Source organism: Bidens hawaiensis, unplaced genomic scaffold, assembly GCF_021521415.1.
Source record: "Bidens hawaiensis isolate Kalapana, Puna unplaced genomic scaffold, B.hawaiensis_p1.1 tig00013365_1, whole genome shotgun sequence".
NCBI classification, from domain to species: domain Eukaryota; kingdom Viridiplantae; phylum Streptophyta; class Magnoliopsida; order Asterales; family Asteraceae; genus Bidens; species Bidens hawaiensis.
The window spans coordinates 32,699-49,887 of record NW_027492133.1 but is presented as its reverse complement, the minus strand read 5'-3'; the positions used below and the strand labels follow the sequence as shown (position 1 = coordinate 49,887).

The window sequence follows — 17,189 nt, the reverse complement described above, 5'->3', positions numbered from 1 at the left end:
GACCCATGAAGAACTAACTATAAACATCAAATGGACATAAGGGAATAAGTGATAAAGATCATGTGTTATGGAGGAGGTGGTGGAAACTGGAAAGGTCAAGATGGATGGGACAAATCGTGATACGTAAGTGATGAGGTGGCGTTGAAGTTTTCACCTTTAACACTCACTAGAGGATGTTATGGGAGGATGAGTGACAAGGGGAAAATAATCGTTACCCAATTATTAATAATTAATTTTAGTTGGTTTATTTAATACTTTATTTTCTAAACAGATTGCGAGTCTTGTGACGATTGTGGGAGCCAACCCATTTCGGGGTGATAACAACTGAAACCGGACGGATACATCTTCACAAGAATGTAGAGAAATGGGAAGAATATTATGGAGCGAAATGTTGAACATTATATATATATATATTTTAATTTAGGTTCAAAGAGCCGTTGGCACGGAACCCAATAAACTCCAACAGATACAACCACGTTTCACGCCCGTCATCCCTCTCGTAGATCACCTTTTTGCGCCCCTTCACGCTACACGCGTAGCTCATGAAGCCCGCCTACGTGGATACTTGAAGCCCATAACACCCAGCATAATACTTATATTTTGTTTCAATATCTTGATTATATATAGGTTATCCATCTTAGAGCATCTATAATAAGAACTCCAAATAATACCCAAAGCATGCTTAATCAGATGCCATATCATTAAAAACACTTAAAACTGTCCAATAAGGAGTCCTAAAAACACCCAAAAGCATTGACATATAATCACCACTTTTAAATTATTTTTTTATTCAAGACCCAACCCCACCACCTGCAAAAGAAAATCATGTTTTGGTTGTTCTTTTGAAAAAAAACATCCTTGAAAATTGCAAGCCAAAAATTACAAGATAAAAATTGGTGACGTGACAAACACCTAAAAACACCCCATAGGACTGGATAAAAAAAAAGTACAAATGCCCTACTCATGTTATAAGATCATCGCATACATGCATACCCAAATAAGTCCTGGTCGAAACTAACCATTTTCGTTACGAAAATATAATAAGAAATTGCTATAAAATCCACCAACTTATGCATACAAAGTTTAGAAACAATCATAATATTATGAAAACTTGGTCTGCAAAAACAAATAGTATCGTAATAATCGACCTTTGCGTTGGCTTTAGCAATTGAAAACGAGATGTTAAGGTTCTCCTAGAATCCGAGTGACTGTCATCTTGAACCTGCATCCAAAAAATCACTAGTTGTTGTTATTATTATTATTATTATTATAAATGGAAAATAAAATGATATTTATATTATTTATTTTTAGCAAGCATTGAACCGCATCATAATATGTTGGAGCATTAACATGAAGACATTATTGGGTATGGATGATAAGGGGTGCAAACGAGCCAAGTCGCTCGTGGGCTGTTCAAGATCGAATCTATAAAAAGCTCGAAACAAGCCGAGTCTTATCGAGCTCGAGACTCAAGTAAAGCTGAGCTTGAGCCTTGTATAGATCGTTTATGTATAGGCTCGTCGAGCCTTAACGAGCATTGTGTGTATTTAAGTTTTAACCACTCGTGGCTTCTATGTATTAATTTCACATTGCACAGCCAAGCTTGAGCTGAGCTTTGGCTCGTTTAAGGTACCGCGTAAGAGCTCGAGCCAAGCTTTGGCCCGTTTAAGGTTTTCCTCAACATATAATTAAAAATGTATTTAAATTAACTATTAACTAATAAATAATAAACAAGCCGAGCTCAAGCTCTCGTACGTCAAAATAACCCGAGCTCAAGCCTATTCGAGCTCGTTTACACACCTAGGTGCAGTTGTGTTGGATTAATATAGAGGTCAACAAAAGTAAGAGAGTAGATAATAAATTAATAATAGGTCAAAATTGCTAACTGATAATCAGGGTTGTTTGTGTGCTGTTTGGTCAATTTCTTGTATGTCATGATCCTTATTAATATTGCCCCATATTTCTACTTCTACTTATGCCTTTAATCCTTTATGATTGTACCTAAACTTTTTATCATTATTTTCTTTTAAACGACAAAGGTCCGGATATTCATGATCGCCCTGATAAATAGATCATTCCTCCGCCTAAAGTACATAACATGGTGATCCGGCCCACCCACCCCAGAGGAAACCCATAACTGGAAGAAACCACAAGCTCAACCTTTAACAATTAAATTGCTCCAGGTAAAACTCGAACGCACGCTTTTAAGAAATTGTTATTACCATTACTAGTTAACTACTAGTGAAGGCAAAAGACCAACGGTTGAATTTATATTTAAATAAAACTTACATTAAATAGAGATATAGTACCTGAAGTGTTTCCAAATTCCAAGCTATTGGTCTGTGCTTTGCAAGTGTTGTACTAAAGCCTTAAGCTCACTATGCTGTAAAATGCACCGTTTACCTTCACTATAAACACTTAAATCTGACTGATCAAGCAGAAGTAGCGTTTCATCAATGCGTCCAACCCTAGTTCATCAATGCGTTTTGAGCTTGGCTCAAAAAGAACAAGTCGTCTAGTACGATAATCTTCAACAATTTCAATTATAGCTTCACCTGTCCTCTTAAATCCTTTCATTCTTACATCCGGTTTAGTAAAACTCAAAGTGACTAGCTTTGTAAACGAATTTGTAACGCCATTCTCCATCTTCCATGCATTGAAAACTAGATTATTGGCCTCTACATGATGTTCAAGCACAACAAGAGACTCTCTTAGCTTAGAAATTGACAAATCCCCAAACAAAAGGCTCGCTAAACCTCCTGGGTGTTTTATTTCTCTAAATTCTTCACTTGTAATATCAAAAGCAATGATAAGATTAGAAGACCTAAATTCACCATACGATCTAACCCTATCAGCAGCAAGCCAATAAATAGACCCATCTACGACCACCTGTGAATCATAAAGTGTATCGGAAAATTCAATCGAATTACGAGGGGGGTTGTTATATGAACTTCTCCGAACACCCGTGCTCAATGCAAAAACCTCAACTTTCCAAGGGACGCAAGCTCCACTTTCCATATGGCTTTGCGGATAAATATGTTTAATCTTGACAATCTTAGGATCATTAGTCTCACGGCAAACCCCAAAACCTATAACGGTCGTATATCTCTTATCTTCCACGTCATTCTCCATAACCGTAACCGCTCTACCAATTGCAACATTCCAAATAACAACCATGCGCTTTCCCGGGAAGGGAAAATCATCAGACCGATGATAAAAACCGTACAAACACAACAAGCCATGAGAGCTGCCGATTACAAAATGATGTCTAAACACGTTAACCAATAGGGGAACGGTCACGGGAACTCTTCGTTGAGGAGAGCTATCATCATCAACGAATGAAAAATGTCGTGGAATAACCGCGTACGAACCCACATAATACATTTCCCGTAGATGTTGCACGTGGCGACAATGACTAGCAATGAAACGAGAGCTATCGATGAGAGACTTCTATGCTTTTGAGACGAACCGGTATTGAATCAATGACTTGACAGGATGTGTTTTGATTATTTCTTCTACGATGTCCAAAGGCAACATTTTTGTGTTATTTTGATTGTGATGACTTAGGGTAATGAGTTTCTATGTAATATGAGTCATGGTCTATTTTTGGTCCGATAAATCTTGGTCGGTTATAAAACATCCTTGTTGGTCGGATGTATGTTCGGTATAGGAGGTAAGAAAATTTCTTTTCCAAAAATTTACATTGCATTGTGTGTGGTGCTAAATTAAAAAGGAATACAATAAAATGTAACTTAGTTTTAGAAGATTTTTACCTTTTATGGATTTAAAAAATAATAATAATAAACGTGATACTCATTACCTTTTTTTTTTTTTTTTCCTTTTTTGGGTAATATACTTTGATTGGTTATAATTACCATACCTTCTCAAGCCCAAAACATAAATCCCAACCCAACTTACCCAAATATCCATCTTTGGGCTAACAACTGAAAACCTCACATAGTGACCATACTCATTAGTTGTTACTAGAGGTAGAGGTGCACAAAAAACCTGAATTCGGAACCGGACCCCAAAAAAATCCGGAGCCGATTATTTTTATACCCGAGTATTAATACCCGAACCCGTATCCGACCCTACCCGTAGGGTAAGGATAGAGTATGCATTTCAGTAACAAAACCCGTACCCGAACCGGACCCGCTTTGTACCCGGTAATACCCGAAAACTAGAATCGGTTTCATACCCGGAACCGGTTTTTTACAATACCTGAAACTGGGTTTTTCAAATACCCGATCTATACCCGAAAAATACCTGAAAAATATTCGATAAATACCCCTAAAAAGGGCAACTCCCTTAAAAATCCAAATGATACCTGGAAAAAAAATCCAAAAATAGGGTTTTTTCAATACCTGGAAATAGGGTATTGAAATACCCAGTTTTGAATACCCAGTTCTATACCCGACCCGAACCCGATACATAGGGTATGGTTTTTAGAGACAATACCTGTTGGTGCACATTTTGTGGCCGTCGCTTGGCGAATAGTTTAGAATGTTTATGTTGTATGCTGTACACCTAGGTAGTGGTTCACGCCGAAAGTGATCCATTTGAAAGAGCATTTTCAAATGGATACTCATTCGATCGAACCAGTTTCTGATTCGATCGAATGAGTCTGCCATTCGATCGAATAGGACTCATTCGATCGAATGAGTCTGCCATTCGATCGAATAGGACTCATTCGATCGAATGAGTCCTGACCGAATGGCAGCGGGTATAAATACCAGCTTTCAGTCGTGAACAGGTAAGAGTTTTGAGGTTTTTCGTGCCCGGGGCCCAGGTGCTGTCCGGATGAGGGGGGAGGCCATGCTCGACCTCCCCCTGCCATAGATCGTGATTTCTCTGTTTAAACAAGCATGTAACCGTTCGCGTTTATCAATAAAGTGTTTGTTTTTATCTTTGATCTGTGGTTGAAACCTTCCGTCCCGAACCTGCTCGGATCGTCTCGGTCCCGGCTGAGCCAACAATTGGTATCAGAGCCACGGTTACCGCTAGAAAGGTCTAACAACCGATCTAGCAAGCCGAGCTCTTGATTTTATGCGTTCTGGACGTTAAAAAGTTGGTGTGTTCTTCGTGTTCTTCGCGTTTTCTGGGCTGGCGGTGAAGGAGTCGAATCAGTACATTCGATCGAACGAGTTCCCCATTCGATCGAATAGGCCTATTCGATTGACTGATTCGATCGAATCAGTCTTCCCGCTCAAAAGTGTCAAATTCAAACGCCAGTTTTCCCGCCCATTCGATTGACTTCATTCGATCGAATCAGATTGTATTCGATCGAACTGGTTTTCCCGCTCAAAGTGTCAAATTCAAATAGCTGATCGAACCAGTTCTTCATCCGATCGAATCTGTGCTTCATTCGACCGAACCAGTTCTCATTCGATCGAACGTGTTCCAGACCAAAAAAAAAAAAAAAAAAAAAAAAAAAAAAAAAAAAAAAAAAAGAGTCTGGAACGCCCGCTTACACGAAAATTTGCCCAAGCCATTTTTATCAGTCGGGAAGTCTTCTGAAAAAGTTTGGCAAAAATAAAATTTTTTCGACAAAATTTCCGGGAAATTTTCGGTTAATTTTCGGGTCAGTGATGAAGATTTTTCTGGACATCCTATACAAGTTGATTACAATCCAGAAAAAGTTTGGTGACAGTGAAATTTTCACTGATATTTGCCGGCAAAGTCAGAGCGTTTAAATGTTTAATGGTTAAAGCGGCAAATTGGGGCGATGAACAAAGCACAATCACCTGAAGGAATTATCGTTTACAAGTTTAATGGATAACCCCTTGTTCATTGAGCTTCTACAGTGGTGATTGTTATAAGAACACAGAAGAACAGAGAAAAGTGATTACTGATGAGGTATGATGTTATTGTGGGGTAGTCAGGAGCATCTGACTATTTATGGGCCAACCAAGTTTAATTTATTGTCCGCATTCTGAAGATTCTGCTTTGTGGAGAGAATCTGAGTTTGAGTTATTGTGGGGTAGTCAGGAGCATCTGACTATTTATGGGCCAATCATGTTAAATATTTATTTTCCGCATGTGAGAATTCCGCTTTGTGGAGGGAATTCTGTTGAAAATTGGTGATTCGCAATCACGAAGTTAATGATGTGTCTTTGTCTCCGATGATGAATCTGCATACAAACTAATCTGTTTAGGGGGAGTAGCTGTGGATTGGAAGCCTCTGTCATTTGTCCAATACATGTTGGTGAAGTAACCGTGTGGGTGAAGATTCGCCGATAGTAAGTCGCGCAGCGGAAGCGTGCATGTATTGTCATGTCTATATATTGGGATACACGTCAACGTCTGAGGGGGAATTTCTACAGTTGGTTGTTTTAAACAGATTATTTAGTCTGAAGATGTCAGCAATGGAGAACACTTTGCATCATTAACCGAGAGTTCAGTCTAAGGGGGAATCTTGCTGCAATGATGGTATTCTTCAACGTGATTATCAAGATAAAGCAGAAGATTTGACTGAAGATTGCAAGAGGTGTCTACAGCAATTCGCAAGCAACGTCCAAGGGGGAATTTGTTGGTGCACATTTTGTGGCCGTCGCTTGGCGAATAGTTTAGAATGTTTATGTTGTATGCTGTACACCTAGGTAGTGGTTCACGCCGAAAGTGATCCATTTGAAAGAGCATTTTCAAATGGATACTCATTCGATCGAACCAGTTTCTGATTCGATCGAATGAGTCTGCCATTCGATCGAATAGGACTCATTCGATCGAATGAGTCTGCCATTCGATCGAATAGGACTCATTCGATCGAATGAGTCCTGACCGAATGGCAGCGGGTATAAATACCAGCTTTCAGTCGTGAACAGGTAAGAGTTTTGAGGTTTTTCGTGCCCGGGGCCCAGGTGCTGTCCGGATGAGGGGGGAGGCCATGCTCGACCTCCCCCTGCCATAGATCGTGATTTCTCTGTTTAAACAAGCATGTAACCGTTCGCGTTTATCAATAAAGTGTTTGTTTTTATCTTTGATCTGTGGTTGAAACCTTCCGTCCCGAACCTGCTCGGATCGTCTCGGTCCCGGCTGAGCCAACAATACCCGGACCCGAACTTGACCCGGGTATTGCCAATACCCGATTTTCCAATACCCAATCATACCCGAACCGGATTCCATACCCGAACCCGGTTATACTCGGTTTCGGGTATAACCGGCTATTGAAAAATTAGGTGTTGGTAATACCCGGGTCGGGTTTGGGTTTGGGTTTGGGTTTTGGTCCGGGTTCGGTCTCTAAAAATCTTACCCTATGCACTGGGTTTGTGTCGAGCATAGAAGCGGGTATTCTAAAATCGAGTATTTGAATACCCTTTTTTCAGGTTTTTTTTTCTAGTATTTTTCGGGTATAAATTGGGTTTTTAAGGGAGCTACACTTTTTTGGGGTATTTTTCTAGTATTTTTCAGTTATTTTTCGGGTAATTTCTAGTATAGATCGGGTATTTGAAAAACCTGGTTTCGGGTACTGGAAAAACCCAGTTCCGAGTATGGAACTGATTCTGGTTTCGGGTATTACCAGGTACGAATCGGCTCCGGTTCCGAGTACGGGTTTTGGTACTAAAATGCATATCCTATCCGCACCATGCGGGTAGGGTCGGGCACGGTTTCTGATAGTAAAAACCCAGATTCTTATTATTTTTTTTCCCAAGTCCTGTTCCAAGTACAGTTTTTTTGTGCACCTCTAGCTATTACTACTTGTTTTGATAGCTTGATTGGTATTTAGTAAGTGAACAAAAGCTCTTCTAGTGTTCTATTGTGTCTATAGGTTACACCAAGTATACTTTGATAATATGTTGCTAGTACAACTTGTGTTGATATAAAGGTTTTTCAAGTTCCCAAGGATGTTGAGTCGGGTAGAAGATTTATGAATACTTCATCTCTTCGGTTATATAGTTATAATTTAACTACTAAAATCAACTAAACTTAAAATCAATCAATGTTTAGTCAAAGTTTTACATCAATTGGCTCGTATCCTTCTTTCGATTAAAAGCTGCAAAACATTAGTTTGAAATTCGGAAGAATATAACGCCGTTAAGTCATTTTTAACGTAGGACCATTGACAACCAACTTTCTTAAATTTAGGACTGTCAGTAACGATAAAACAAATATAGATTAATATCAGCCAATCAGTCAATAAAAATTATTAAAATCTAATAAACCAAAAAGAAAAAGAAACATAACCATCAACACCCCTCAGCAGCCGTAATAAATTTGTTGGTTTCTAGTTTCTACATGTGAGTATGTGACGATGATATTGGACTTTGCCTTTCACAACCATCAATGTGTGTTTGTAAAAGTCAAATGTCCACTAACATTTTTTTAAAACCTAACAAAATTAATTATTATAGCTTTTAACTTTAATCATTAATCACAACGAGCTTTAAAAAGAAAACAGGAATTACTAAATTCTAATTAAAAGTTTTACCGGGAGAAAATAAACTTTGAAAACACCTATAACTATATAAATAATGATAGATTCAATTATATATATTACAATTTTGGGAGTTTTTAGGCTTCTAAAGTTGTACCTCATGCTTTACGGGTTGTACATATTGTTTAATGTTTACGTCTGAATTTAACGAGTTAACACGTTGCAACGCATGTGTGTGATTGAACGTTTTTGTCTATTTTCCCGTTTAACGGCCTCATCGCAACGTGTAGATGCTAAGTTGACTTAGTTATTTTTTTTCTATATTTTATGTTTCGATCTAATTTCTATGTGTAAACACGATGCAATGAGCGTGCGTGGTTCAACGTTTTTAAGTCTACTTTTTTTTTAGTTTTCTTAATTGTTGGCGTTAGTTACTGGCTACGGGAGAGGGGATGACGAACGAAAGAAGTGGTGATAACTTCATGCTTTCGAGTGGAGTGGATAAGTAAATACACAGTTTTACACCTCCGCCGCAACGCGAGGGTGTGTTAATGCTAGTTTTATATATTTGTTGATGAATTATTAATGATTTAGAATAGTACTTTGCGTTAACTAAGGTAGCGTTTGGTATGCATGAATGGCAGGGGAAATGAAATGATTCATTGCGTGAGAATGCGAAAATTGGTGTTTGGTTGCTCAATGAAATGAAATCATTCATTACAAATGGAATCTCATTCCATCAAAACCATTCCTTCCCACCACCCTTCTTTTTTTTCATTCCATTCCTCCTTCACCCTACTTTTTCAACACCACCACCACCACAACTACCATAGGCACCACCACAACCTCCACTGCCGCCGCCACTGCCACCACCCACCGCCATCGCCGCTGCCAACAACGTCTCCGTAACCACCGCAACCATTGTCCCCGCCGTAGCCTGACCATCACCGCCACCACCACCCCCGTACCATTGCCATCACTACTAATGCTATCACCGCTTGACCACTGCCACCCCTACCGCTCGACCGCCGCCACCACCACCATCGCCACCGCCACCACCATTTTCGTCGCCAAAGCAACCACTTTCGCCAGTATAGTTTTTTTTTTGTTTTTTTTTTTGGTAAAAAGTATTTTGAGATAGAAGTATTTTTATTATTTATATTTCATTTCTACAACTTTTTTTGTTACCAAACAACATAAAGTAATAATTCATTGTATTCTTATAGGTTAACCAAACAAGTCAAAGGAATGTAATAATCCATTTCATTCCCTTGTTCAATGTTTGGTTGGAGGTAATGGAATGAAGGGGGAATGGAATGGACAAGGGAATGAAATGGATCATTACCATTCCTTTGTCTTGTTTGGTTAACATGTGAGAATCAAATCAATTATTAATTTTTATTGTTTGGTATCCAAAAAAATTATAGAAACGAAATAGAAATAATAAAAACACTCATATCTCAAAATACTTTTTAACCAAAAAAAAAGACTACAATGGCGACAGTGGTAGCTCCAGTGACGAAAATGGTGGCGGCGGTGGCGATGGTGGCGGCGGCGGTGGTGGTGTCGGCAGTTGGTGGTGGTGCCAAGGGTAGTGGTGGTGGTTGTTAGGTGGTAGTGTTGTTGAGAAAGTATGGTGAAGGAGGAATGGAATGAAAAAAAAGAAGGGGGGTGGGAAGGAATGGTTTTGATGGAATATGATTCCATGTGTAATGGATGATTCTATTCTATTGAGCAACCAAACACCACTTTTTTCATTCCCACGTAATGAATCATTCCATTCCTACTGTCATTCCTGCATACCAAACGATACCTTTTCTTCCATTCTATTCTCCCTTCATTCCATTACCTCAAACCAAACATACCCTAAGTTTTTTCCATTTAAAGTCAGTTAAAACCTTCTTATAAGTATAAAAGTTTTAATATTGTTTCTCTGGTAGAGTGGTAGTCCGTAGCCTGGTATGAACTTTAATATTGTTTCTCTGATAGTCCGTAGCCTGGTATGAACTTCTTTTAAATAATAAATTTAAGTGATCTAAATAGAACAAATATAAAACTTTGGATTGAATTACAAGTTTCAACTTTCATAATTATTTAATTTAGGTAACTAGTTTAAGGGTCAAATTATTCTATACAGGAAGACAAAAATGAGAAGGATTTATAGCAACACAAAATATTCTCAAAAAAAAGGAATGAAAAAATAATAAAAAAATCATAACTCAAATTTTAATACAAAAACAAAAAATGTAAAAACACAAAACTATTTCCACCGTCTTCCTCGTTCTAAAAAAAATGTTGAGTGAAAAAGATCATTGTGTCTTTTTGCTTATTATCGTGTTTGTGTTTATTTTTATCATTGATTGTATATTTTTTTCTTGACATTGTGTGTCTTTTTCTTGATATTTTGTTATCTTGCTTAACATTGTGTCATATTTTTGTTCAGCATTGTGTTATATTTTAGATCTATTGTGTCTTTTTTATTTAACATTGTGTTGTTTGTTCATTTTCGGCATTGTATCTTTTCGCGTTTTTTTTTGGAACGGGAATGACTGGGAAACGTTTTGGTTTTTAGTTTTTTTTTGTTTTTTATTTATATATTGAGTTATGAATTTTTTATTAATTTTTAAAACTTTTTAAGAATTTTTTGTATGGCCACAAATCCTTCTCACGCTTCATATTTTATTCTCCGTTTACATTTTAACTTACCCTCAAAACTTATCTCATTTTAAAGTTTTATATTCACGTGTTTAGTATTTACTTAATGGTAATGTAAAACTCCATCACATCTGAAAAAGAAGATATTTACAATTGGCAGAGAAAATCACTTATTTTTTAACTTTTATTTATTGTTGAAACGAGAAAGCTACGATTGATATTTGTTGAAAATGGCCACCATCAATCAAGTGGGCTGGTGAAATCATTTCCTCGACTTCAACATATCTTACAATCTATCAATATCTATCCATACTAATTAATAAATAAAGGTTTATTTCCGTCACATGTCATCTTTTTAGCCCATCATTCTTCTTAAATTCCCGCCTTCCACCACACTCGTTTTACAAACCCGGTTCATATCCTTACCCGACCCAATTAACTACTTATAACCCAAACAAACACATTGGTGATTTTCTAAAAACCCTATTTCTTACCCCTTTCTTAATTAATAAATAAAGGTTTCTTTGTGCCACATGTCATCTTTTTAGCCCATCACTCTTCTCAAATTCCCGCCTCCCACCACACTCCTTTTACAAACCCGGTTCATATCCTTACCCGATCCAATTAACTACTTATAACCCAAACAAACACATTGGTGATTTTCTAGAAACCCTGTTTCCTACCCCTTTCCTAATGTTTAACATCCCACAAAGCTCCTTCACAAAATCCAATCTCTCTTATCATTGGTTTGACAATTCATTCCCAAATTTCAAAATCACCAGCGATAATACTTCGAACTTCATCTTTAGAAACTTATAAGAAACTTCTAATTTCATCTTAAAATCACTAGCGACCAGAACTAATGGTTTTCTTCAATATCTCTCTTATATGTGAAAAACCCTAAATCATTTTTCTGGAGTTTGGTAATGTTTCTTTAAGAAACTATTAACAATCTTTAATTGCAAGACATAAATCTAAATCATTTTTCTTGTGTTATAAAAATGGTTATGAAAAAACCATAGCACCGTCATGTTCTTGACTGTGTAACAAATATGAAATTATATTTGTGAACTTTTTTTTTTGTCTACGGACCTATATATCTTCTTTTCTTTTGGCCTAATCTTTTCTTTTCTTTTCAAACGCTTTCATTGCAAATATTTTCTGTTCTTTTCATTGCAATTAAGCGTAAACACTTGCATAACTACATGATATTTGTTTTGTAATTTTAAATAAAATGTTCTTTTTCAATTTTGTATACGATTTTGTGTTCATATGATGCATATTCGATGTTATTTTTCGAAATTTTAAATAAAATGTTTTTTTATTCTTAAAATAATAGTCAAGATGATGATTAAGTGATTTTTGAAAGAGGTGAAAACGATAGCAAGGTATCCACCAAACTACTATCTATCTTCTCTGATGATTTTACTTTAATTACTTTTACAGTTTTTTTTTTCACTAACACACCTATCAACAATTATAATAATCGGTTTCACATTTCAAATCAAATATATACCATCTATAAATAGATATTCTAATTTTAGTATCTTATCATTCTACACTTTAGTTATAGTCAATTAATTTAAATATACAATGTAGCTTACTTATTTAAACATACAATACTGTTAGAAGCATCAATGTTGATTTGAAGTGTAACCTTGAAGATGTAGACAACATTGACTACTCATTTGCTCTATCAACTAAACTGCCTAAGATTCACTCAAAGGATGTGTCCGATGCAACTTGGAATAACAAACTATTGATTCCAAAAACAAAGAAGTGTAAGTTTTTTATCGTTACAAACGGTTTCCTTTTTTATTATCCCTTTTCATTGTTTGCTCATATTATGTTTCTTTACAATTTGTTTTGAGATTGTGTTTGTGTTTTCCTTTTATCATATGTCCGACTTTGTGAAGATTGTTTTTTATTGATGATATGGCATTATTGTTTTATAAAATTTTATCTTTTTACGGTTTTATATTATATAAACATTTGATGTTATATGAAATAAAACGCTATGTTTCATATTGTTTGATACTAAGACATCCTTTGAATTTTTAAAATATAATAGCATCAACTTTATGCACTTACTATAGTTGTTATAAATACTATTAGAAAGCATCATATATTTATACACGAAAGAACATATAGTAAAATTATTTTGTCATAATCCGATTATGAAATTTAAACATCATATTATAACTGTTTATAAATTAATTATTTGCTACATGTATGCTATGCAGCACTAAACTTCTAATTGCTATTAATAAAAAATAATATTTCACTGTAAAGTAATATAGTTACTATAAAAAACATCTAATTACTATTAAAAACGAATTGTTTTAGTACAAGACAATTATAAGTTTACTTATATTTTTTTTTATTTTAACTCATGACATGATTAATTTGTATCATATATATTGTATTCGATCATATTATATTTTGCATGTCTTGTGATCAATGTATTAGTAAAAAAAAATTATATTATTTCACTGTAATGTATGTTTCTATTTTTTATATTTAATTCTCAAATTTTCTTATCATGACTTTTTATTATTGATATTTCGAACATTTTAGACTTATAAAATTAAATTTGTTAAACCCGTGTTATACACGGTAACTAACCTAGTAAATAAATTTAACATGAGTTTATATATTGTAGGTCCCGTGGCGGGTGGATCTAACAATAGTCTTGGATCAACCGAGCTTAGTGCTAGCGGAAATCACACTAAGCCACCTAAGCGGTCTCGGATCTTGAGATGTTATTTTCTGGTGGTTTGAAAGAAAGAAAGAGAGAGAGAGCCGAGAGAAAGTGAGAGAGTGTTTTAACAAAAGGTTTTTCTTTTTCAATATCAACAACCAACCTACTTCTCATGGCATGCTTCCTATTTATAGAGAAGCATGCATGAGAAGTAAGTCACATCAAATGCCCAATGTGCTTGTTTACACTTTTTCCCTTGGGCCTATACAATCAAAACAAAACAACTAGAGCCCAAAATACATAAATACATACCCAAAATACATAAATACAATACAAAAGACTAAACTACCAAAATGAGACTAATAATCTCCCTCTAGTCTTTAGTATTGAAACCCGTCGGTGTCGTAGACCAAACATTCGTCCTCGGTTATTGGAAGCTCAACAAGTCTTCGTACGAACTTGTTGAAGGCTTCAACTATCCGGTCTATATTCTGACGTCCCAAGTCCTCGACGGTTCCCAGTAGCTTGTTGTAGAGCTTCTTCACATCCTCAATGTGTAGACCCACAAGCTCATGCTCGTCAAACACTCGAATCTCGTGCATATCACGGCAGTGGATGACGGCCTCACCGGCTTTATTATCAAACTCCTAGTCAATGAAATCTCGGAAAGTGTTGAGAAGATAAGGCTCGCTGTGATAAATCTCGTGACAGTCTTTCGGTGTCCTGTATCTCCACATGATGCGAGGCTCTCCGGTAGCTGGATCTATCTCCTTTGGGTTCTTGTATTTGCGACCCTTATTTGGCTCGAAATCTTTGTAGTCCACCCTTGATTGATGATGGAGATAGTCTGGGACCCAGCTTTCTAACGTACTCCCAACTGCACCATGGCCTAAAGCTTGTCGGAGATAATTGATGTCAAGCTCTGGTAGCGACTTCAGCTCATGGTGGTTGAGATAGATCAGGTCGACGCTATATCGTCTGATGGCCCAGACGCTATTCCTCTTATCATACTTTGCATAAACGATCAGCGAGTCGTCATGATAAGGGTAGTTGAGCAAGCGGGCACACGCACGACTTGACACAATATGCGTCTTTCTCTTCTTCTTAGGTGGTTCTTGTGTCAAGTTGGCTGCCGGAGTTGAGACGATATTTGTTGCAGGTGCATCTGATGCTTGAGCAGGAGGAGTGTCAGGATTGGGCGAGTAGTTGATGTAGTCATCTTCAACCCTCTCCTCTGTATTCAGCTCAATGAGTTGCTCCAAGTTCTTTCCTACTTCAATAAAGTCATCCATAACACCTGCAAAGTCATCAGGAAATAAATCTTTATACATGTCAGTGATCTGCGTATCATGCTCCTTGACTTTGCCGGCCGAGTCGTGAGCAGCAGGGTCTTGAATTTCATATTGAGTGTGTGGAGGTGATTGAGTGTTATCTCCACCTCCACCTCCTGCTGCCTCGGTTCCTTCGTTTCCGCTGTCTCCGCCCTCATCATCACTATCATCATCATCATCATCGAAGCTATCATGAACTTCATCATCGTCATCGTCTTCTTCTTTATCATCATCCTCTTTCTCATCTTCATCATCACTATCATTTCCACCTCCAACATTGCTAGACTGGCCGCCCTGTTGTATCAAATGACCAACAGTCGCCTCACCTTCAGACACTCCCATCCTAACTCCTCGCAAGGCCACACTTAGACCTGCGGTAGGCTGTGAGCCACCAGCCTGAGAAGTCTCACCAGACCTCCTCTAAGCCCCAAAAACTGCGTCCCCCAGCCTATCCTCCAGACCATGAAAATCATCTTCATGAATGCCCATAAGGTCTGAGGCCGCCTGGTACTTGCTTACCATTTCTTCATTTGTTCTGAGTTGAAGCTTGCTTAGACGGTCCAGTTTCTTGATCTTTTCTTGAATTGCCTCCATCTCGTGTAAGGCCCCGTTCCCGGTAACCCTACTTTGGTGTTGGATTTACTCATAAACACAGTTCTAAAATCAGAGTTAATTAAAACTTTCGCGGAATAATTTAAAACTTTATACATCACATTACAAAACATTCATTCTGTCTTAACATACAAATTGTCTTTTCATAAATAATTAATTAAAACAGTCATAACACTTCATCATGGATGCCAGTCTCTTCAGTCCATGCCCCGTGTCCCTCCTTAAGCCAGCTGTCTCAACCTATTTGCCTGCGTGCATACTATAAGTCAGCTACGCTGTGTGAGTTCTAGTTAATCATTTAACATACAATACTTGCATACCCTTACTCATACACATCCGAAGATACGTATTCATACCTTATTTACTCTTGCTTCTTTTATACAAACTTTATATACATGCACACGCGCTTACATACTTTCTTTCATAAGGCCTTGTAATTTACCATAGGCTATTCTATCTCTACCATCACAGATATTATTAGGGTTTGGTCCCTTCTGTCTCAGATATTATCAGGGTCTGGTCCCTTCTGTCTCAGATATTATCAGGGTCTGGTCCCTTCTGTCTCAGATATTATCAGGGTCTGGTCCCTTTGTCTCCAATAACCATACCTGTCACGTCACTCGATCATACAGTCATTTTCATTCATGCATACTGTACATATCTTCTGGTCATGTATATACGTATGTGTACATATTCATTCATATAAACATTCCATAATAACATTCAATACTTAGTCATACATATAACATACACATATCATACACTTACCACTTAAGTTAAGTGTATTAAAAACTATCACAAAGGAGTATGCACACAACCCCAAAAACATAACGGATGAAGGGGCTTGAAACTCACCTGAAGTCGGTTTCTCTAGCCGTTAATAGTAATGCCCTTCTTTAGCTGTGCACGGCTAACTGTATACGCATTACGAGTGCCAAATATCCATTACTACTACTTCTTATATCTAAGTCAATGACACCCTCAACTAACGGGGGTCCGGGGGCAGCGCCCCTGGTAGCGGGGTCTAGGGGCGGCAGCCCCTAGCAAGGTCCAAGGGGCAGCGCCCCTGGCTGAGTTGAGCTGAAACTGTTTCGCTTCGCATGCATGGAATTTCGCATGGAAGAATTTCGCTTCGCATGCATGGAATTTCGCTTCGCATGAAACTGTTTCGCTTCGCATGAAACTGTACGATGCGAAATTACCTTTTTCGCATCGCATGGTCATGCGATGCGAAATAGCCTTTTTCGCTTCGCATGGCTTATGCGATGCGAAATTCTTCTTTTTCTTCGTTTTTACCATTTAATGGCCATTTTACTTCGCGACTCTTCCTTAGGACCCGATTTTACCCTTTGTAGGGGTTTTGGGTTGTACCAACTTTGCATACTTGCGTTTTATAAGGTCCGAACCTCACATTTTTACCATATAACATTCTCGTGGGGTTATAACTTATCAAGTTCATGTTTTTCTTCCATCATATACCCCGATCTATCCTTCTATCGGTTTGCATGTCGATTCTAAC

General features: G+C 37.4%; 1 protein-coding gene across 1 annotated transcript; it reads right to left on the bottom strand.

The window, feature by feature from the left end:
- Positions 1–2,418: 2,418 nt before the first annotated feature.
- On the bottom strand, positions 2,419–3,384 carry LOC143543944 (F-box/kelch-repeat protein At3g06240-like). Its single transcript, XM_077036149.1, has one exon. It carries the CDS (start codon positions 3,382–3,384, stop codon positions 2,419–2,421), a length of 966 nt encoding a protein of 321 aa, XP_076892264.1.
- Positions 3,385–17,189: the final 13,805 nt, after the last annotated feature.

Bases quoted from the DNA above. Each gene is read 5' to 3' on its own strand.
- LOC143543944 (XM_077036149.1), bottom strand. From the start codon at position 3,384: ATGTATTATGTGGGTTCGTACGCGGTTATTCCACGACATTTTTCATTC.